The sequence below is a fragment of the Salminus brasiliensis genome, chromosome 14 (assembly GCF_030463535.1).
Source record: "Salminus brasiliensis chromosome 14, fSalBra1.hap2, whole genome shotgun sequence".
In the NCBI taxonomy this organism is placed as follows: Eukaryota; Metazoa; Chordata; class Actinopteri; order Characiformes; family Bryconidae; genus Salminus; species Salminus brasiliensis.
In genome coordinates, this window is record NC_132891.1 from 32,591,517 (window position 1) to 32,615,644 (window position 24,128).

Here is a 24,128-nt window from a genome sequence, read left to right on the forward strand (position 1 = left end):
TCCTTGGTCTAACATCTGATGGTGGAAGAGAAAGCTTTGCTGGGTGGATGGAGGATGAATAGATGCATAGACTAGATGGAGGGATGGACTGGTGGGTTCTGCCATTTCTTTCATGAGCCAGATCATGGTTCACGACCTGCCTGAAGCACATGAGGACAAGTCTAAGCTGTTAGCATGTTAGTATGACAAAGCTTCCTCTCAGAAGCAGAAAAAGGCTTAGATGAAGCAGTGCTGGATATCAGCTCAGTACGAGCACTGTGAAGGAGGCTTAGGAGGAACGCTGCAGGACGTCCTTGCATTCCTTGCAAAACCCCTTAGTGTGCATTCCAATTAAATAACACTCGGGGGGTTTTGGGCAACACTAATGTTTCTTTAGGGGCCAGGATGACCGTACTGTACTTTTTAACTAGGAGGTCATTGGGTCAAGCCGAGGCCGTATATATATATATATATATATATATATATGCTTTTAAAGGCATTGGCTCATGCCTGTACTCTGCTAATTGCTTTCCATTGACTGAAAGCGCCTGCTAACAGCAATATAGCTCACAGGCCTGTCAACACTAGCGAAACTATTTAATTGAAAGGTCTGATTTGGCTCGACTCGTCACGATGCGTCATATATATATTCACATACAGGCGTGAGAATACACGGTAAGGGTGGAACCATTTCAGTATGTACCATAATATCGAATTTGAGACTGTAGAGAAATTCTAAACCGGATCGCCAATATACCCCCACACTCCTCCAGTGGTCTCTCGTGTATCGTCTTTCATGGAAACCACCGTTGTCAAGGCATCTGGATGCACCCTATCAGAGTAAAGAGGGCAGAAATGAGGGGAGGGGCGTATATTATGCATGCAGCAGTGCTCATACGATTGGGCTTTTTAGAAGTCAGATATAAATTCTACAATTTTAATGAAAGCAATCAGGGAGGAGTTTCTTAAACACATAATAGCCAAAACTGCAAAATTGAAAAATTAAAAACAATGTTAAGACCCTCTCAGATTTGTAGGCCTCATTTTTAATTTTGCATATGGCTGCATATCTCTAAATATTCCATACCTTTAAACTTAAAAGCATGCCACCATTTCTACATTTTTACCCCAATTGACACTGTGTCCACTCACTGTCCACTCTGTTGGACACTTCCACCCATTTGGTCCTTCTTGTAGATGTAAAGTCAGAGACTCTCAGCTCTCTGAGCCGTCATCTTTCAGTCCTTCATCAGGTCCCACAGGACACCGCTGCCCACCAGACGCTGTTGGCTGTATATTTCTGGTTGGTGGGCTGTTCTCAGTCCAGCAGCACTGCTGTGTCTGCTGATCCACTCGTACCACTACTAACACAGCACCACCATGCCAGTCAGGGTCACTGCATTGCAGGTTGGGGAGCTGACCCATCAGCTCTGTGGGGGTCCTTTGGGCTCCTGACTATTGAAGAACCGGGTGAAAGGAGGCTAACAAAGTATGCAGAAAAACAGATGGACTACAGCCTGTAATTCTAAAACTACAGAGCGCTCCACAGTGAGTGGAGGAGGTGAACAAGGAGGTGGTGTTAATGTTATGGCTGATTGCTGTGTTAATACAGTACCGTCACAAGTTACTATTTTGGAGATATGCTGAGAGGTGGTGACAACAAGCCTAGCTGCCGTGGGTCTGACTATGCCTTTAATTTTTAAATAGGCCCTTAATCACATTTCATCTCTCTTCAGTCCCTCTCTGGCGCCTCACTGCACTCACCCCCACCGCCTCTCGCCTTTGGGCCGTTTATTTCCTTATTTTTAACCCGCTTTCAGCTAAAAAGAAATACCAAGTGAGGGTCAGAGGGCACGTTGTGGTTTTGTCGAGCGCTAAAGCTGCGCATTGTGGTTTAGATAGGATGAAGGGGTTTGCTTGTGTACAGCACCAAACAGGCTATGATGACGCAGGATCGTGAAGGCCTCACCCACACTGACATTTTCATGCTTGTGATTTACTGTGGGTAAATTCAGGCGAGAGACAATTTGACAAAGGAGCTCAATGACTAAGCAGAGAGAGGCCGTGTGACACGGATAGAGAGCAAAACAGATGCTAAGAGCACACAGTAGGTCCCTAAACTGGCAGCCACTGAATTTGACTCTGGTTTATGTGGCTACAGTGGGCAGGATATGCTCAAGGATTCATCATCAACAGAATCTGATCCAAAACAAGCACTTAGCCAGGAATTCCACTGAGGTGTTCCTTCTGCTCAGGTCCTGGGCTGCTGGGAAAGCACTGTGGCTTCTGTTGTGTTGTTTCGGCATTGTTTGGAACAGCCCATTTCAGAAGGGGAGGGTGAAATGTGGAAGCTATTATAGTAGAGTGAGGTTGGAACGTGGATTGGTCTTTTCAGCTGGCGCACTTTTAGTGTGCCATAGGCGCCAATGTTGTGCCAAGGTTATCCATCAAAAAGCCGCCTGGACCCTGCACTCAGAGGTGAACTCCCAAAGCACTCAGTCAGTCACTTCTGCTTTTCAGCTTTTCATAACCTAGCTTTGTGCACCTACTCAGATGTTCTATATATATATACAGAGTGGTGGCGAAGCTCAGAGACCTATTTCTGATGCTGATACCATATACACATTGCACCCCCCTCCCACCTTTGTGCCACCAACAACAGCTCTGAAGGTCTCCTGTGGTATCTGGCACCAACACGTTCACAGCAGATCCTCCAAGTCCTGTACGTTGTGAGGTGGGGCCTCAATGGATCACATCAGTGAGCCTTGGGCGCCCATGCCCCTATCACCAGTCCTTCCTTGAGGCACGTCTGGTATGTAGTGAGTACAGATGTCCCAATCCACTCCACTTGGCCAGACATACTTTAATGGGTCAGGCATCGGCTATTTTAATCCCAGCGTCAGCTTTTGTCCTCAAGGCACCATTAACCAACATTATCCCCAGCTGGCTGCAGCAGCAGCAGTGCGGACTTTCTCAGAAGGTAAATAAAGGAGTTGAGGTTCTGCAGTGTGGAGCTACAGTATTTTACAGTGGAACATGAAAACAGACCATAATATCTGACCCTTTATAAAACTCTCACTGAAGCGCTCTGTTTTACCAGCGGGAGAACCGGGAGAACCGCTCACTCACCTTTCTCTGTTTATAAACCAGCACTGAAGAACCCATTCAGAACCGAGTGCAGGAGGCTAACGCTAATGCTAACACACACACATACGCTATAGAAACCCCAATCACACACACAGCACATTCACCCAGTATAAACCAGTTATTACACACCAGTAGACCCACAACAACCACAGATACCAGTCCAGAGTGTGTACCACTACACACACACACACACACACATACACACACAGGAAGTGATCAGACTGCAGTGTAGTAAAGGAGCTGGGAGCTGATTGGTCAGGGAGGAGATCAGACTGGATTATAAGATATTAAACATTATAAAACTCTGAATTTAAGAAAAGTCTTGACTAAATTGATTTGGGGACAAAATAACTGGATTGGGACATCCCTAGTGCTGACCACTGCCTACCAGGGGCACAAGACCTGTTGGATGTTGGAGGTGTTTTTGACCCAGTCGACTCAGTCGAGCCACTGTAAGCAGATAATCAGTGGCAACTAGGTTGACTGAAGCATATAGATATATTTGGTCATTGTTAATCGTTTGAAAGTCATGTTGCCAGTATCCATTCCAGTGTACTACTCCCACTCTCACGCCGCACTTTGACCCTGTTGTCATAACAGCAGAGTTTCACTGCTGGAGGATCATTTAGCGGTAATGATAACGGATGTGTACGGAGAGCCTGTCTGCTGTTGCTCTGTCGTATCTGGGATCATATTACCTCATATTTAATTAAAGCCTCCCTCCTCTGGAGCTTATTTATAGCTTGTGGCCCGGCCACCGCAGGCCTCATCGGGGACGGGGATCAGTGATCAGAGTCTTCAGTCGCTGATCTGAGAGCAGCTGTGATGTTTTGATGTGTGATGCTTGTTGAGATAGAGGATTATGAATGTATATCATCCTTTAAAGAGGGGCTGGACCTGAAGTGGGGCTGATATTGACACGCTGGGAACCGGGCACAGGCCATCTCGTGTCCATTTGGAGGTCAGCGGGGTCGGAGGTCATTGCTTGTTAGTATTCTGCTCAGGGAGGCCGAGAGGCGGTTTCATGATGATGCATTTTCCGTGGAGACCCTGAAACAGTACCACCTCTGTTGCTCTGCCGAAGCTGTAATCATTAACTGTGTGTGTGTGTGTGTGTGTGTGTGTCAGCGTATCTGTGTTTGTGAGGACGCATATTCAGCTTTCATGGTCAAGCTCGTGTTTTGATGGCAGCCTTGGCAAGCTGTTGACACCCTGGCATAAATCAGCCCTTCTTTTACCTCATGTGTCGGTAGAAATTGACCTCTACTTTCAGCCCGGGGGATGGTCTGTAATGCAGTGGACTACAGATGCATGTAGTAGGTGTTTTGGTGCTTTGCCACCATAATTTGGCCAAATTTAAATTCTATTTCAATACAAAATAACAAATATTCTGAAGATATTTGAAATATAAAAGAGGAAAAGACTTACTAGCATGCCCCTTAGTAGTAGGGACTGCCACCCTCAGCTGGATGAGAGTGTCAACAGGCAACCAGCATGCTCGGAGGACAGCGCTGTGGACAGTGTTCCATCTACCGACCCTGGAGACTACCGAAACTTGCCCCATTAACCAATTAGAAGTGTGCCATGCTCAGGCTGATTGGCGTCTGACTATGGCGAGTTCAGCTGACACACAGGAGCTGCGTTCCAAAGCTTCAGGCTCCAAGGCTGCAGCCCAGGTTGGGCAGGTCCTGGGTTGGACTGTCCTATGAAGACGCCTTCTTAACAGCCTATTGGTGGTATCACACCGGAAAGGTCATTAGTGTTTTCACCATCGGAGTGCTGTTTTTTTTCTTTCTCCCCTGCTTTGTATGTGCACACAAACTGTCGGCACCTGATGCCCAGGAAGGATACATTCCCTCAAACGTAGGCCGCATTACTGGGCTCCTTCACTAGAACAGCCTTCTATGATGTAGATGGCTGAGAAAAAGGCAGCCTCTGAAACACAGCTAGAGGTAAAAGACCCGTCTGTTACCTTGAAATCAGCAGTGTCTTCTCGCTGAGAGGGTTGGGCTTAAGCTTTGAGTGTTCAAACAGCCTCAGTGGAACCACCTTTTTTTTATTATTATTATTTTGCCATAGCTTTTTTCTTATTGTTAGAAAATCGCCATTTAACGTACAATGTTAGATAAATTAATGCATTAATACATTTATAGATTTATAGCCTAACCTGAGATTATCTGCTGTTAAAATACAATACGGACCACTTCTCTGAGCCCATGCATGACCAGTCAGCCTGACGCTTCTCTCTCTGAGCCTCTCTCTCTTTTTATCTCAGGGACAGGCCTGGCAGTCTGTGGCTTTGCTTTGCTGAGCTGTGTGCAGATCCACTGCTGAGGCCTTGAGCGTCAGACAAATAGGCCATTCACTGGCTAGATAAGATCCCTGGGTGTGCAGCGCCAGCCAGGGCCTTGGCCCTGCCCTGCTGACGAGGCCTGGAGTTGCTCTAGGCCACTGTGCAGTAGTGAGGGGATGATACTTTTCACGACTGCCGTAGATGTGAGTTTTCGGTGGTTTGGATTATGACTGGATTACGATCGGATTATGATGAGGTAACTCGAACCAGCGTTCAACGCAAGTGCCACATACACATACAAATGTCCACATACAGTTGCGTAAGTGCTGCACTTTTCCACAGCTTAAGTTTAATGTCCTGCTTGGTATTTTAAAGAATGACACGCGAAAGTGAAACCAGGCACAGTTTTTCCCCACAGCTCTTTTAACTCCTTTGTGTCCAGAGAGTCGCCTGGGCAGTAGTGCAGCTGCACCATGGTCTTCTCCTCCACTGACGACTGAGTGTTGCCTGCTTTAAACAGTTCGCTTCCCAATATTTGACGGCAGGAACCGGTGAGCAAGCACGTGTTCGGAACTGGAAGTGAATATGATCTATAGGTTTGGACACGTGGACTGATTTTAGTGGAACGTGTGAATGGAATCTGGTCAAAGCTTATCCAGATACCATCCAGACATGAAACTCGAGATGATGCATGGTGTAAGAAGCCTATTTGTACAATAGAGAGTCCTTGTAAACTCATCTGGCATTTCAGACATATGGATGAAGTTACTGCTAAAAACACAATAATGATATAACACGGCCAATTGTGCCCTCTCTGACTCCGGCTACCGATGGCAAAGCGGCAAGGAGCTAGCTGAGGCAAGGAGGATGCTGATGAGACCCTTGCCAGGTAAAGGTTGAGTATAATTGGATCATCAGGAGGAGCAGGGGCGGTGGTGGGGTGCATGTTTTCGTCACGAGAACGAGAAGTGAGAGGAACGGTTTTATAGTGCATAGAAATGGTGGATTAAAAAACGCTGATCAACTACAGTACATGTTTCATTACATTAATCTGGTTGTAGTACATCAAATAAAAATAAATTTATATATATTATATTTTATAATTTTATATATTTTTTATATCAGAATAAAAAGGACTGTACTAAGAATTTGACTACTTTTTTGATCTGGCACTGCCATGTGGTACATACACTGTATGTCCAAATGTTTGTGGACACCCCTTCTAACAAATGCAACAGAAATGAGACAAATACACACACATACACAGAGCTCGTCTAGCCCCTGTAGAAAAGTACAGCCAATAGAATAGGGCTCTCTGAAGCAGATGAAGGCAATGCTCCACCTCTAAAATCTAGTAGAAAACTTGAGTGAGCAGGTGTCCCAATACTTTTGTCCATATAGCGTATTGTATATCGCGCAAATGTGAAAACGAAAGAGATTAGCTGCCGTTGCTGATGTGCCTGGCCTGTGTTTAGCTGTGCACTGCTGGAAGCATCTGTACAGCAGTTCTATGTCAGAGGCAATGAAGCGAGTTCTGGGGAAACAGCAGAAGGTCTTGAGGGTATCTTTTTTTTTTTGCCTCCAGAATTAGAAACTTGTTTACATCTTCTGCCCTTTATTTTGTTTGAGAAACTTCTCCCAGATCAGACATAAACCATAAATCCTTTCGCTGAAGGTCAGACTGAAGCAGGACCACAAAATCTGCTGCCATCTGTAGAGGAAATCAGTCACGCAGCTATCGAACCAGTTACTTCCTGAAGACGACCTATTAAGCTTGTTTATATGATGTGCACTTATCAGGCTGCCATTGTATCGTTACATGTCATGTTATTTTTCTATGAACAGTGTCCAGTTAACCTTAGTCAAACTAGGACTGTCATGATTAATAGATTAAACCAAGTATATATATATATATATATATATATATATATGTCCCCTATATACCCCTTATACCCCTCCAGCCCACACCTGATGACTTTAGGTATGATGCCAATAGGTTCAGGTTTGTAGTATATAGAAGTCCTGTAGGTTACGAGTGCATTTTGAACAAAAACAGGCCTTTCATATTAATATTAATGCAGTTATTAGTAATTATTAATAATTATTATCTAATATTTATTGATTTATTTTGTACATGGGTATCAATTAACCTACCCGTACGTAGCTCCCCCTATCACTAGCAATAGCAATGCCCCCGACACTAGGAGAGCACCATCTACCCAGCCGGAGAGAGCACGGCCAGTTGCGCTCTCTCAAACTCCGGCTGCTGGTGGCAAAACGGCATTGGCTGGAGATTTGAACTCGCGTCCCCTGGTCCACTGTGGCTGCGCATTAGACTGCTGAGCCATTCGGAGCCCCCATAAGATCAGATTTTTTTCTGAGCGGCTGTTCGTTTGATGTTGTCCATTAGATGCCATTTACGATAACGCTTGTTTACCCGGCTTGTCCTGGTGTCCTTCAAAATGAATTACGCTGAGCGTTTCCACAGTAACAGACGTTTTGACGATGCTGTATGGCAGCTATCTGATCGTGAGCGGTCAGTGTTCAGAGAGCTTGAGTGATGATAATGAAGGTTCAGAGAGGGCATCATCTTAATCATGTCTTTGAGTCCTCCCTTTGGAGTGAGCATTACAGTGAAGTGCCTTTCTCACATGACCGTGGTGCGGGGAGTCGGCTCGGGGGGCTCACCGATGCATGAAGAACACTTGCTACCTCAGCGGAGCGCAGACGGGGCAGCTATGCTGATGTCCAGTCAGCTGACAGAGATAAAAAGCCTGGTCCACAGCGTGCACCCACTGACCCGGGGCCAGTCTTGTAAGCACTTTGTAATCATTAACTCATTCAGGGTCTCTCATGCATCTCTCTCTCGACCGCTCTCTCTGTGTACACAGGAGCACCAGAGAGTGTGTTTGTTATGAAAACGAAGATATTCAGGGCAGCATGTCCAGCGCTGAGGATTTTATGGCTGTGTGGTGCACGTCCGGTGTGATGATGTCACTCACATTGACTGGACGCCTCCATTGGCGCTATAAATGCACATGCACTCTGTTTGAGTGAGAGAGGCTGCACCGGGACAGTCTATAAACACAAGACAGACAACTATAAATACACAGCACTCTCTGTGTGTACATGGCCATGTTTCGTAGGCCTTTGAGATTTAGGCTAGACGACTGGGGCAGAACATCTCCAAAACAACCCGGTCGGCCGGTCTTGTGGGGTGGAGGTTCTTGGTATGGCCAGTATTGGCCAGCAACTACCAACATGTCAACAGGGTCATCAACACCCTATTCATTGGCTCATTGAAGCTTACAGAGGTACCAGTCGCGCATTGAGAGCCCCCTCTTGAACAGCTGTACACATGCATTTGTTGACAAGCTGAGGTGAAGAAGCATGTGGGTTGAGGCAGTAGAGGCATATTACAGGGGTTTTGCAGCGTTACACAGTTCTGGACAGAGGTTTTGTCGTGCAGCTCCACCAAAGCTCCATAGTGTAGTAGCCCGGAGTGGGAATGACGGAGATGCCATTCTCCCTGTTACAGTTAGTGGAGCATCAGCATGATTCTGAAGCTGCTGTTTTAAGGTACAGTTGCTATGTAATATTAGTCTAATGCTTATTATTAATGCCCTGTATGATCCTGATACCACAAAAAATAATAATGCTGATTCACCAGTACAGTTTAACCCCTTCAACAGCCTATGGACCACCAGTGGACGGAGGTGTTCTTATAAACGTGTACTATGAAAGAATAGCTCTACCAGCTTGTACAGAGTAATACACGTTATTGTATTATAATAAGCTTGGAGTGTTAAGGGGTTAATATTTCTCAACTTCAATATCTAGCACTAGAATCACTATAGAGGTATTTAACTATAAAGGCCTTTAGCTACCCTTCTGTTAGTGTAATGTGTAATGGGTCTCTCATAAATGCAGGAATTACACCGAACAAACTGCTGTCCGAGAAGTCGGCCTTTCACAGATTGCACAGTTTGCTAATAAGCTGTTGCGTTCAGTGGCGTATTGATCCATGCGTGTTACACACACTGATGCCAGGTTGAGTTCGCGGTGTGCGGCAGTGCTGGAGGGATGGATTAGAGGCTGATCACTGAGCTCCAGTTCTGCTCTGCTCTCCATCACTGGCGCAGTGGGGGGCCACAAAATGGTTGCACGAGCTGCACACCACCAAAGATGGATTTATTAGGCTGCGGTTGGCATGGCGACGGGGCCGGTAGATGGGACAGAAATTGTTTCTAAATTGTTGCATCTGTTCCATTTTCAGCCTTGTCTGCCATGTCTGTGAGCCCATTTAACACTGTCTGACAGCAGCAGTCGGAGCAGCGTGGGCGAATGGAGAGCTTGCAGACGTGTACAGCACAACTGCGATTCTGGACAACGCTGAGGACTAAAATACTGCCTTGCCACATTGCTTCTGTCAGATACGGCTTGAAGGAAAACGTACGGAAATGATGGATGTTTGATGATGTTATGATGATACACCACCAACACAATCATTTATAATAACGTAAAAAATATTAGAGGTATTAATTTTATCATAAAGCAACATCAGTTCTACCTTCAGAATCATGCTGATGCTCCACTGACTGTAACAGGGAGAACAGCGTCTCCATCATTGCCACTCCGGGCTGGAACGCTGCTACTGCTACTATGGAGCTTTGGTGGAGCAGCATGACGAGACCTCTCTCCAGAGCTGTGTTACGCTGCATAACCCGGGTCATATTAGTGTAAAATCCGGTATTATGACTCTACCTCCTCAGCGCACATGCTTCTTCACTTTCAGGTACCGCCTCTGTATCTCTCAGCTTGTCAACAAATGCATGTGTACAGAGGGAGCACTCAATGCATGAATGATTGCTGATTTGCATTTACAACTGTGGAGTAAAAGTGAATTACACTCTGTAGGGGGAGCCCAAGAGCAAAAAACTACCAGTTCTCACTTAATGTCCTGTGGTGTCTAGCACCAAGACATTACAGCAGATCTTTAAAGTCCTGTGTTGTGAGGTTGTGAGGTCAGGCCTCCAGCAAGTAAAAGTAGAGGAGAAGCCCCAGAGCAGTAATACCAGTTGTCGCCTAATGCTGCTTTAATTCTAGGCATGATGTGGAGTTCTGATTTTGCAGTGGATATAGATTGGTATCTGTCGATTTCAGCAGTACTAGCTACAGAATTCTTGATGTTATGCTGCCTTTTCCATCATTAAGACTCTTCTCTTGCTCACCATTCGGCTAACTAGAGGTGGGCAATATGACAGCATCCGTCCATCCACCTGTCTTCTTATCATCTTCCTGGTCACATTGAGTCCGGAGGCTGTCTGGAATCATTGGGCGTGAAGCAGAAATACTCTATGGACAGAACACTGTCATAAATACCATGTATTGTAGAAATGCCTTTTTGAAATTTGGTGATTTTGTACTACATTTTGTACCAACATGATTCAGTTTCAACAGTTTCAGAATCAGAAATTATAGATCCCAGGAGGGAAATTACAGTTGTTACACACTATAAAATAAATAAAATACATTTAGACCATTCTTGAAATGCAAATATATATAAATTATATGAATTTAGTAAAGTGGCATAGTGGTAATAACTGTGATAGCAAATATGGAATTAAATATATATTTTATTATTTAATTAAATATATTATTGCACATATGAACAGTATACCTTGAGTATTGCACAGCTAAACCATAGTGTCACACACTAAGGGAGGAGTTATAGAGTGGGTAGGAATGACCTCCTGTGGCGCTCTGTGGTGCATTTCGGTGCAATGAGTCTTGCACTGAATGTGCTCCTGTGTCTCATATAGCCTTGAAGCTATATCAGCACTAGCATGTACTCTCTCTCTGCAACAGCATTGGTTTCATTAACTGATTAAACACATCAACCCCAAACTTTTGGACAGTTGAGTTTAGCTCTGGTGCTCAATCTAAAGAGTCCGCCCCGTAACAGCAGAGCATTGGAGGTGGTTGGGGATCGCAGTGATTGCAGCAGCGGGCTTCTCCTGTTCTGCTGCGTTTGAATTCCAGTGAAGGAATGGTTTGAAGGAATCCATCAATCCGCCGTTGTGATTTTACTAGAGAAATCCCAGCTGGAATACAGTGTCTTCCGAGATAAATCATTCAGAAGGCTGCCGACCCACCTTGTTGCCTTTCCAACTCGGGATTATAATTTATGAACTTATTTTCTTGGTTTCAGGATTTATTCCCCCAGTTTTTGGCAGCCCTCCTCTCAGATTTTACACCCATAAAGTGAGATTCATGAGCTGGGTATAGCATTCGGAGCATGTGTTTGTTTTACGAAGCCTTAAACAAACGCGTCAGTTCAGGCCGCGCTGCTGATGACGTCATGTTGCGATTTTGGCCCGGACAGCCTAGGGACCGAGACTGATGGTAAATTAAAGACAGGCCGCTGAGGAGACAGCCGGCGCAATGAAAAGGGCCGATGTGAAGTATTCGGGGAGGGTTTTTAAAACTCCTTATTGTTCACGAGAACACATGGAGCTCTTGAGTTTAGGAATCTGTAATTATTTTGATTGATCATTTTGGGGATGTCGATGACACTCGAGTGGTACATAAACATGTTGTTGACCACACCGCTAAAACCCTGAGGGGCGGTCTGCCAGCTACAGTTTGAGCCTCATCCTGGAACGAAGAGTGCAGTTTTTTTTTAGTGGGGGGGTGGTGAGGGCGCCGCTGACAGGGAAATTTAGTCCTGGATGAGGCCGGAAAACAGGTCCTGAATGTTTCGGTGAACCTGTAGGGAGCTGTAATTCTCAGGGCATGCTTTAGATTTAGGAAACTTTAGAATGCCTTGGATTAAATGATTTATCTGCTGCAAATGTTAGGACAATTTTCACGTCCAACCTGCACGCTGTTGCGTAGATATATGACCATGTTCTTCTTGCCATAGCTAATATGGGAGCCTCATATTTTCCTTTGCCTTTTCCACTGTGAGATCCATAACCTGGAACTCTGGGGGGGTGGGGGTGGGGGGAATTATGGATGGGGCGTAACATCATTTTTCAGTTTTCTTCAGTTTTCATGATCTCCATGATCTGCTCTTGAGTAAAGGAAGTGGCTGTGCTGTAATGAAACGCTTCCTTGTTAAGCAGCTACTGTCCTGAGCTTGACCTTTTTGACTAAGGGCTTAGGCCGAAGGCTGGGGAAGCATGGGGGAGCGTCAGGGAACATGGGGGGGGGGCTGGAGCAATGACTGCAGACGTTAATTGACGTAAGGACGAAGCGTGACTGAGTGGTTGGATCAGTGCGAAGCTGTCTGTGCTAGCTGTAATGGCTAAGAAGCAAGTAGGCCGAGCTCGAGTGTGTTCCCTTATCATTGTTTCCCCTCTGTCTGCTCATGGTAAGCCTTTCTAACGTGCAGGTGGCTCTGATACTCACCATGGGAGCCGTCCTGATCCAGCTGGCACACTGGCTTAGTTCAAGAACAGAGAAGCTGCCGTGTCCTACACTTTCCCTATCCTTTATGTATTGTCCCTGATGTCCACTTACAACATCTGTGTGGTTTTAGGTACCAAGTGCAGTCCTAAGAATTCAACAGGCTGGCCTGCAACGTGCCTCATTCAGAAAGCAGGCCGGTCAGAAACACTCCTTATAGCTTCAACGCGTACGGAAGCACATAACCTACTGTAGGCTGAGTAGATGAATTAAAACCAATCAGCCATAACATTACAACCACCACCTATAATATTGTGTAGCCTCTTCCGTGTGACGCCAACAATAGCACTGACCCCACCTAGCATTAACATCTTAAGCAGTTTGTGCTGCAGCAGCTTGCAGACGGCTTTTAGACAGATAGCCTTCACTCCTTCACTCTGACCACTGCATACCTACCACTGATACACCTCCACAATGTTCTGACCCAGTCGTCTAGAAGATCACAGTCTGGTTCCTGCCAAAGGGTCTCAGATTCTTACCCTCACCCAGTTTTCCTGGAAGAACCTAATATGTAGATCCCATCCTTTGACAGACGCCACTGTAGATGTAGGTAGTCAATGTTGTTCACTTCACTTGTCCGTGGTTTTAATGTTATGGCTGATCTGTGTATAAATGTGTTGATTTCCAGCTGGGTGTGCAGCTGGGTTTCTGCGAGGGGTTGAATGCTATGTGCTGAAGCTGTAGCAGTATTTACAGGCTACATCACACCTTCAGATAAGGTGTGAAAACGTCATGTTTCCATGATATGAGCTTCTTAACAAGCTTACATTTGAGAGCTGCAGTTAAAGCACTTATAAAAATATACAAACTTGAAGAAATATTTAAGTACTACTAAGTGGGGTTGCAGTGGTACACTGTTGGGAGATGTACCATGGTACGAAAACTGATGGTTATCATACCGTAACAACTGAAAGTTTGGGAGAAGGACCACGCCCAAACTCCTCCCCTCCATTTCTACACACTATAAAATCATTCCTCTCCCTTCTCCTGCTCCTCCTGATCATCCAATCATACTCAACCTCTACCTGGCAAGGGGGGAGCTGGCTTCAGGCCCCATCATCTCGAAGAACCCCAGAACTCCAGCCCAAATTTCTCGAGGTCCCCATCCTTGCCTAAGCTAGCGTGGTCCACATTCGCAAAACAGTCCATTGATTTGATTAATAGAGGCAATAATCAAAAGGGAGACATTTTACATATAAATGTAATAATAAATTCTTCCAAAGTGTTCCAAAGAGTCATACGTCTGAAATGTCCAACAGCTTATCCGGCAATAATTCATACTGCCGGGGTCCAAGTCCGCTAGTCCAGAATGAGATTTGCTCCTCAGCTGCTTATTTTGATGCTAAATAAAATACACAGCCGTCAGCCGATGTTCAGAAGTTACTGCGCTGTTTATTGGTGTTTTAACGCACCAGATATTTGCCACATTGCAGAGATTATGTTTGGATGTCTTGCCCGCTGTGTCTTTAACCTCTCGTTCATTTCCCTCCCTCCCTCCCTCCTCCCTTCCTATTTTCTCTCTCTCTCTCTCTCTGCTTTTCCAACCCCTCCCTTTCCAACCCATCTCTCTCATAGCTGCCTCTCTTCCCTTTCGCTCTTCCCCTCCCTCCCTCCCTCCCTCTGACGCCTGCCAAAGGGAGGTTTGGTTTAGAAGGCTGCCAGCATTTTGTGTAATAAACTCCACACTGAGGCTGGCTCATAAACAAATAAACCGAGGCTCTCTTCAAGTTAATTTCATCAAATTCCTCCCTCTTTCCTCCTCCCTCCCAGGCAATTGAAGCCATTCCTCTCAGCGAGGCATTCCTCATCTGTTTAGACTCTCCCTTGGTGCTTTTGCCTCTTTGTGTGTGTGTGTGTGTGCAGTGTTTGTGTCTATGATCCAACTCCCTGCCATGACATTATCGCACTTCCACAGAGCCGCTGCGAAGCCACGGGCCGCTCAGGTTCTGGGAGGGTTGATGCATCAGAGGTGTCGAGTAAGATGCATGCATTAGGTGAAAAATGGGTGTTTTTGCGAACCCTTATGGATGAATGGGTGCATAGAAACCTGCACCAGCATCTAATTCCTCTGTTCTCCACTTTTAATCCGCAGAACATTAAGAAAAAACCCCGCTATGAGGTCCTGAAGAGGCTCGGATAAGGAAGAGGTGATGGACGACCCGTACAAGGACTCACCAGTACCAGTTGACATGGCAAACCCTCAGGAGATCTGCAACAACGCAGTGAGCGGAGCTGAAGGTGGTGTTAGCAAGCTGGAGACTGAGAGCACCCCCATAGTCCCAAATGAGACGTGGAACGTCAGTACCCCCACCATCACGAAGAGGTCCCTCTCCCCTCTGTTGACCATTCAGACCACTCCCGTTGTGGCCCCAGCTACAGAAGCTCCGGGAGGGGTTGCTCTGAAAGTGGCAACCACTGTTTTTCAACCCATCTGCCTGGGGGAGAGTCCAGTTGTGCTGCCCATCCTTGCGGGCACAGCAGCCCCTCAGGTGGGACAGACTGGGACCACTCCGTACCTAATGACTAGCCAGGGTCCTCTGTCCCTTCCCTTGGTTTTAGAACAGCAGGTGCTGCAGCACCTGAACCCTCAACTGCTCCAGCAGGCCGCCACTTGCCCAGCCCTGTCGCTGCAGAACAACATGTTGTGCCAGAACCCGACGCTTGCTCTCGGGCCTCCTCCAGCCTTGGACCAGAAGGGAGCTGGTCCGGTACTGGATGCGAGTCTCTTGACTCTTCTTCAGAATCCAAACTTAGCTGCCATCTTGCAGGACCTTTTTCCAGGGCAGGGTAACACCTCGCCCACTTGCCACGCAGCATCGCCCCCCCAGGCAGACCCTTTCTCATCTGCTTTCCTAACCCCTCCCCCACTTGCACATTCCTATAGCTCTCCACTTGCCCCCTTGGTGCCACCAGCCACCCTGCTTGTCCCCTATCCAGTTGTCATTCCTCTTCCAGTGCCTCTTCCAATCCCAATCCCTATCCCGGTCCCAGTCTCAGCTTGCAAGGACACTAAGGGAGACGCTGAGCCCCCTAAACCTACTCTCTCCTTGAGTAAGGGCACTCAGACATCCACTCATGACTTCCCTTCTGTGGTGACACCTAGCAAGGACCCTCAGCCACCTCTTGGCTGCCCATCATCTCCAGTGGCGACAGAAGGGGAAGTCCTAGACTTGTCCCTCAAGCCTCCTCAGACGCAACGACTGCGCAGTGGCGGTTCCGTGGAGATTCAGCAGTTGCAGCAAGACAGCGCCCTTGATCTGTCGGTGCCCGGCGAGAGGAAAACATGCATCCAGTCCTGTAGCGTCTATGGGTCGCTACCATCTGTCCGAGAGCGAGGCTCTATCTCTGGAGAGGATGTTAATAATGGGACTTTGGCTCTAGGGGTCCTACGGCCGGTAGACTGCACTCCTAAATTAGACTCCAAGCTTCTGAGCGGTTTAGCATCTTTGGAGTTTAGCCGACAGCACAAGTGGCTGGTGGACAACAGCGGCAGCGGCTCGGTCACCGGCTCGGTCCATGACGCCGCCCTTGGAGGCAGCGGCAACATCGAGATTGTCAGCACGTCACAGACTGCCAAGGTCATCGTGTCTGTGAAGGATGCCATGCCTGCCATTTTCTGTGGCAAACTCAAAGGCCTGTCGGGCGTCTCCACGAAGAACTTCTCCATCAAATGCGACGCCAGCCAAGGGGGTTACGCCGCCCTGCCCAGGGCCCAAGGAGAGCAGCGGGGGGACCCCAGTGACACACTTAAAAAGATCCCCAAAAACAGAGCCATCAAATTGAAGAAGGTCAGCTCCCAGGAGATACACATTCTGCCCATCAAGAAGCAGCGGCTGGCTGCCTTCCTGCCCAGGAAATAACGAGAACTCCTGATACGGTTAGCGTGAAAGAGGAGAGCGACTGAGCGCTGGAGACAGAGAGGAACAAATACAGTGCAGGCCAAAAAGCCTGGAGCAGAGGAAGAGAGACCGAGAGAAGAGAGAGAGAGAGAGAGAGAGAGAGAGAGAGAGAGAAAAGAGCAGGGAGGGATCTAGGGTTTGTTGATGCTAAAGGCATTCCTGGCAGGAACAAGACCTAGACGCTCTCCGAACCGTCCAGACGATTTAGGGCAGCGCTGGCCGCCTCTGGTCTGCTGGTTGGCATTTGATCCGTTCATTATAAAGCAATCAGAGAGATTCTGTAAGTGACTGAGTCAACAGGATACATAATGCTGAGAGTACAAGGAGCTGAAAAAAAAATGACAGACTGCAACACTACTGTACTACCAATCGATTGCATTTCCACACTCCATTCCCGATTCTCGAAAGCGCTCCTCCGTCTCGGATATGCATTCTGATTTTGGTCGCACATGAATCCCCATGAATTATTCATGAGCCTTCTCCAATCTAAACGGCCATTAATATGCATAAGCCCAGTTCTGAGACTTTGCCAGCTGCCAGGAAAGAGATCAGTTCTGGATTCCTCACACAATGTGTTGAATTGGCAAATTCGTCTCTGTCCGTCTGTCCGGCACATGCCAAATCCTCCCTGTCCGTCTCAGTTAGCTGTTGGCGCTCTTGCGCGGGAAGTTCCCTCAGCTTTTGTTTTGGAATGAGCTTCACAAGAGCAGCTCACCTTTTTTCGCTCGGGGTTGTGTGTTGTGCCTGACCTCTGTCCTTCCCTGCCAATCCCCCTGACCCCACCCCCTGTCCCCACCCTGTCCCCACCCCCTGTCCCTACTCCTCCACCCCCTTAGCAGGTAATCGCTGTATTAATCAGCGGATCAGTGAAGCGGAGCATCCGCTTTGATGGGGGTAGGGCTAGTGGTTAGCGCAGCAGGCTAATAATGACTTGGCAAAGCGCAGGCCTCCGTTTCATTAACTTTGATGATCGGCGGAAATGGTTGTCAGTGGCAACAAAGCACAGTTTTCATCCTTCTTTTTCTGTGTGGGAGGGTGGGAGGGTTGGGAGAGGAGGATGGGGGGTCAAGAGGAAACACACACTTCTCTGCAGCCCACCCCAATTCGAATTATAACTAAATAATCACCGGGGGGGTGGGGGTTGTTTCGGAAGAACGGGAACGCTGATTAATGTCCTTTGTCTGGGTCTTGCTCGTCTTTCATTATTTCTGATTCCAGTATTCCCAGTATTCCCAGTGTATTCCCCGAAAAGCAATTATGTGAATCCAGATATGTTCTGGGATTTTTTAAGGGGTTCACAAACTGCTTGTTTCTAAAATTTGATGGGCTGATTTGAGTTTTTTTAAGATGTTTGAGACCCCCAAACCCACACATTCCCACTCCTAACACCAGGCCAAGCATTCTAGCCCCTTTATTTAGCCCTCCTGGCTCTGGATTTGGAAGAGCTTTAGGCTTCTTTCCCACAGATTAGTGGTTGCGAGAGGAAAATTTGATCTCAGAATTCTGACCTCTCAAATCCAGTCTGGTTTTACCCCTCAGCATCAGATCAATGACTCATTTAACTGCGTATAAATACCATCGTACGTCCTTACTGCGCATCCTGTAATTAGTGAAATCCAGCTCGCAACCAACCTCCTTTCTGTTCAGCTTTCCGTCCGTTTTTACTGATTATCCTCTGATTATTTATCTGTTTGGAAAAAGTGTGTGTATGTGTGTGTACGTGTGCGTTAACGAAGCAATGAAACATACGTTTGTGTAAATCTGGCTAAGCGCCACGTCTGAACGACGGGCCTACTTTCATGTCTACGCTCCCTTGTTTTTCAATCTGACCTCTTATCTGCTGTAGATCCTTCCAGAGCATCTCAGATGAGAGGATCCATCGTTCCTCCATACGAATATTTGGCCTCGCTAGACTCACTTCAAGAAGATCTGGTCCACTAGGCCTCGCTATCTTGATGGGGTTGAGCATGCACAGCACTCATGCGCTACCAAGAAGACATCGCGTCAGTTAGCTTCCCCTGGGTTGGAAAGATCAGCCTGCTGTTCGGGAGAGCTAATACAAAAAAGAAAAACACAGCAGAGTTAAAGAATTATTCCATTCATTGCACCAGACGTGCTTCGGGTGGCTCCACGTGGTGGAGCTCGCTGGAACCTTCAGCTTTCAGTGGTTTCAATGGTTTGCCTTAACGAGAGACAACAAGCTGGTTGTTAGCGAGAACCTTGTGTACAGTTTCTGTCACTTGTATTCAGACGATATTTAATATCAAGCTTATTTTGGATCAGTAAGGATGAACTGCTTATCCAGCGTCTCTCAGAAGTTTAACGTTCCTCACACACGTTAACGATACGTAGCTGTAGAGCCTTAACGTATTTTAACTGGCATGTAGTTCAACAGCACGTTAAGTTCTGCTCGCGAGCGTTTGCCTTCCCGGGAGAAACATGCAACTGCTGCATGAGGGCCGAATACCTTCAGAGAGGAAAACCGAACATGACTGTTAACACGGTATCGATGTGAACCACTCCACTTACTCATAAGACTGTACGTGACAATTTTGTAGGCATTGCTATTGAAGTCTGTGAGAACTGTGGGAGTTTTTTCTACCGTAAATGACTTTTTTGTAAATGGAAGAAAGGGGGGGGGGGTGTTGGGGGAGGGGGGGACAAAACAAAAACAAAAACAAAAAACCCAAACAAAAGCTGGCCATGTTTTTAAATTATTTATTTATTCTTATTTGTATCATTTAAAATGTGGAAAAAATGTGTATGTGAAGGGTGCGTTACCTTTTAAAAATGTAATGATTAAAAATGTCTATTAACATCTGAACGGCTGAGTGTTTTGAACTTCTTTTTTGAGCATTTTTTTTGTTTTTGTTTTTTTAACACATCGGGTACTTCAAAAGAGCATAGCAAGTATTTATGAACTATGGCACAAAGTATTTACAAAAAAAACGAAAAGGAAAAAAAAAGAAAACAGCCTAAAAAGTGAAAACTGACACATTTAAGCAGAAATGCTACGTTACAAAAGTCTACTAAACCTGAGAAATCTCAAAAAAAGTAAAGCAAGGCAATTTCCATGTAGTCATTTAGAATGGACATAACTTTATAAGCGCAGTATAAAGTATTGGAAGGCAGTACAAGATAGACTTCTGACAACCCCCCCCCCGACCTCCCCACCCCACCCCACCCCTTCCCCCATTCCCAAAGCATACCTTCACATTTTCTACTTTCATATACAATAGGTTTAGTTTAAAATATTTCTTTTCTACAAAAAAAATGTACATTCCTGTTGCTGCGTTTTATGGTGAAACCCATAATACACTGATGAACTCATCTGATGTCCCATCTACGAAGACAATGACAATTCTTATGTGACTTAAAGCCGAAGCCGGAGGAGTCTGAGGAGGGTACTCGGATTGTTTCTCGCCGGTGTTCACACCACACGACACCAAATCTCCAGCTCATCAACATCCCTTTGTGAAACGTGTCGACGACAAAAGAAAGCAGTTCTCCTCGTTCAGGGCTTGAAAGCGACCGCAGGACGTGAAAGGACCTGCAGAACGGACTGTATCAAAACAACACTCGAGCAGCATCTCGTTGATCCTGCCATTACAAAAAGAATAAAACAAATAAAGCACTGTCTACACAGAGTAAGAATATACATCATGAAAGATACCCATGCAAATCCTCGACCGTAGCAAGATTCCCCCGGGACAAATGACACAGAACTTTCCGTCTCCAACATTGTACAAAGATCAGGGAGAGAACAAAGAGACGTTAGCAAGAAACAAAGGGGGGTAACAAAGCTTCAGCTGACGTTCAGAACCTTCTCAATATTGAGCGTCTTCAGAATTTCACTGATGTTCATACTCATGGCACCAAAATAAATAAGACATTTGTCGTGGACAGGGCATGGAGACAGTAACGGAACAATTTAATCAGTGGTCTTGCCTCAAAGGGCATCAAGGAATGGGAATAATTACAAGATAATAAAATTTGAATAGACATTAAAGTCCATTTTGACTGTTTGTGCAGCTTTCTGTAGCTACTGGAGCGCAACTGTATATATATATTTACTGGATCCCAGAATTTCGAACCTCCCGACGATTGCTTTGGTTCAACATGATTAACTCCCGCAACGGACAGATATATAGATATATATCGGATGATCCGTATCCTAGCTTTTTGGTAAGCTGCATATCTGCTTTGGGGGTAATGATGATCAATGGTGGTTGCCTCCTGTAGAAGAGACTTCACTGATTCATCAATCAATACTATAATCAATACGTCACGCAACCTGATTGCATTCCAAAGAAAAATTAAAAATTAAACAAACAGACAAAATAAAAAAACATAAAATAAAACGGTTCAGTGCGGTTCAGTCCCCAGCCAGTGAACTGAACTGACCAATGATTCTGTATGAGAGAGAGGTAGGGAGATGAAAAGCTCAGGGTGTTCCTCACGGCAGAACGTCGACACTCTTACTCACGGCTCTCTGACATCAGCAACAAAAACAAAAACACCTGATGATCCCAAGACCAGCTAAAACTCTTTGGGAAAACAGAAGGGTTCCAGGAGAAGAATGACCGTGACCAGAGGTGAGGTGGGCAATTCCAGTCCTGGAGGTCTGGATTCCTGCAGTTTTGAGCTTTTCCTGCTCAAACACACCTGACTGCCATGTTTAGTAAGTCTGGGAGCAGGGAAATCAGCAGGTGACTGATGGACTCCAGCACCCCCCCACCCCGCACCCCACACACACATACACATACACAACTGCCCACCCTGTTCCTGACTCAGGTACAGAACTACCCCTTCACACGTCTAAAAACACTTTCTATGAAAGGCGGAAGAAGGAAAAAAATCTTAGAAGTAGTTTCCCAAGAGAACGAGGAGAGAGGAAAAAAGGAAAGAAAAAGAAAGCTACAAATCATCACTATGTTCAAAAAATAAAGAAGAAAATTGGTTTAGAGATGGAAAATTCAGGTCCAGAAAGAAAAATCCACCTCAGGATTTAGTTCCAACTGCCAACTGCATCTCAGCCAGAAAACTGGAAACTGGAACACTAAAAATTCACCCGAGGATTTTTTTTGATTCAGGTCCAGAAAGAAAAAAATCTGCTGCAGGGTTTTGTTTCAACTGCCTGGTCAACTGTGCTGCAGGTTAACTGGAAAAAACGGAAAAGTAAAAATCCTCCCCAGCACTGCCTGGGCAGCTCAGCTCTTGTTAAAAATACAAAATTCAGCTCCAGAAAGTACAAATCCACTCCAGGATTTTGTCTCAACTGCCTGGGCCTGGGCAGCTCTGCTAGAAAATTGAAAAGTAAAAATCTGCCCCAGGTTTTTGTTCCAGCTGCCTGGGCCAGGGCAGCTCTGCTGGAAAACTAAGTAAAAATCCGCTCCAGGATTTTTTTAATTCAGGTCCAGACAGTAAAAGTCCGCCCCGTGTTTTTTGTTCCGACTGCCTGGTTTACCTTCTGGACCTGAATTTTCCATCTCTAGACATGGTCATTTGACTGGAGAGGGCAATAAACTACACATCAGCCTAATCCATCAGCCTAATTTAACACCAGGTCACTTTGGACCACCTTCTTCACTCAATGCAATGCAAAGAGCAGCTGTCAAACGTAAAAGTGTACAAATTCAAAGCATCAAGGTTGCGATACAACTGTGGCGACATACGAAAACACATAAGAGAGAGGCTTCAGTCCATCTCAGCTTCATCTCTGGCCTTTTTCTTTAGTTGTCCAGTCTCTGCTCATCTCCAGTGGTAGGTAGGTAGTGTGTGCAGGACTTTATTGCTGCCCAGATCCTTCTTCTCTCCACAGCCGTGTGTCTCCCTGCACACTGCACTAGCGCTCAGTCTGCTGGGTCTGCACGGTTTATCCTCTTAAGGTTTATTCCTCCTGACATGCTTGTGGAGTCTGTAGCCCCTCATCCCCCCTGGTGAGAAGCCCCTCTTTGTCTAGCTGCAGCACTGTTTGGTAGGTTGGATGTAAAGCAGTACACACACACACACGTGTGACGGAAGTGTTTAGTTCAGGACTGCGTCATTCTCCCAGTGCTGTAAATCTAGCCCACAAACCAGTACCGTCGGCCATCCGGTATATTCAATCGAACCCAGTGCTGACTGCGTGTGTGTGTGTTTGTGTGTGTGTGTGTGTGTTATTTGATCCTGTACTGTGTAGTTGGCCCAGTACTGCAAACCTTCAGTCATATTCAGGATCCAGTACTCTCTGTATAATCCAGCACTGATGGTTTGGGATCCAGCACTGTCAGTCTTCACTGTTTGCCTTGTTTGAGCTTCTCAATATGGTAGCAGAGTTTGAGGGCGGGGCCAAGCTTCAGGCCCATGTACTTCATCACCATGTCACTCCTCAGCAGCATCAGAGCCTTCCCGTCTATCTCCTGCACACACAGAACAAACACAGCATCACTCAGACCTGTTATCCCCGCATACTATCATCAACATAGACACAGCGCAGACTCGCACTGTATGGACAAAAGTATTGGGACACCTGCTCAATCATTGTTTCTTTTGAAATCAAAGGCATTAAAAAGGTTTCTCTTGCTTTTGTTGGAGTAACAGTCTCTACTGCTCCAGGGAAGAAGGCTTTCTATTAGTTTTTGGAGGCGCACTGCTATGAGGATTTGGTTGTAATTAGTGACAAGAGTGAAATGAGTGAGGGTCAGGATGCTGGACCTCATCCTTCAACTCACCCCAACTCGTCCCGAAAGTATTGGACGGAGCACCAACCATCATTCCAGAGAACACAGCTCTTCCACTGCAGTAAAAATCTGTACCTACTGATGCATTTCGCTGTCTGCGATCACATCTATCATGATCGTGTTTCGGGAAAATGTCTTATATAATAATTCTGTGATACAATATTTGTACCATATCGCCCGGCCTTAACAACAACTGTGAGTGAGAAAGAGAGGGAGAAAGACAGAGAGTGTGAGTGTGTGCGTGAGCAAAGGACGCAGACGAGATGTTGTCCAGAGACAGGCAGTGTTTTGGTGGAGATGGACACACGGCTGCCAGGTGAAGTCTAAACACAGATGACGCATGTTCTCTCTCAATAGGCATGTCTTTTCTCTCCGACTCCCTCTCTTTCTCTCACTCACTCACACAATGAGAGCGATATATATATTCATTGCAAAAATGCCCTTAACTTTGAATGGAAGTCAATGTAAAATAAGAGTTTATTCAAAGTCATTTAGAGCATTTCTATTGGTCCATTCATCCAGAATTATTAATAGTGTACAGAAGACGCTACAGGGTTCGAACCATGGAGAAAACTGAATATATATATATGACATGCTTTAACCAAAATTTAAACACTA

At 46.0% G+C, this 24,128-nt stretch overlaps 2 protein-coding genes across 3 annotated transcripts in view; one reads left to right on the plus strand and one right to left on the minus strand.

Moving 5' to 3' along the window:
- Positions 1-14,827: 14,827 nt before the first annotated feature.
- Positions 14,828-19,418, plus strand: rai2 (retinoic acid induced 2). The gene is made up of 3 exons (XM_072696483.1): positions 14,828-14,865; positions 14,982-16,766; positions 18,635-19,418. Exon 2 carries the CDS (start codon positions 15,040-15,042, stop codon positions 16,747-16,749), a length of 1,710 nt encoding a protein of 569 aa, XP_072552584.1. The 5' UTR covers positions 14,828-14,865; positions 14,982-15,039; the 3' UTR covers positions 16,750-16,766; positions 18,635-19,418.
- Positions 19,419-19,985: 567 nt separating this feature from the next.
- LOC140576838 (sex comb on midleg-like protein 2) overlaps positions 19,986-24,128 on the minus strand; it is a 41,688-nt gene continuing 37,545 nt past the window's right edge. For both annotated transcript variants that reach the window (XM_072696482.1, XM_072696481.1), the window contains exon 15: positions 19,986-23,189. In XM_072696482.1, coding sequence (XP_072552583.1) covers positions 23,064-23,189 — 126 coding nt within the window. In that variant the 3' untranslated portion in view covers positions 19,986-23,063. The remainder of the gene's footprint in view (positions 23,190-24,128) is intronic.

Bases quoted from the DNA above. Each gene is read 5' to 3' on its own strand.
- rai2 (XM_072696483.1), top strand. From the start codon at position 15,040: ATGGACGACCCGTACAAGGACTCACCAGTACCAGTTGACATGGCAAAC.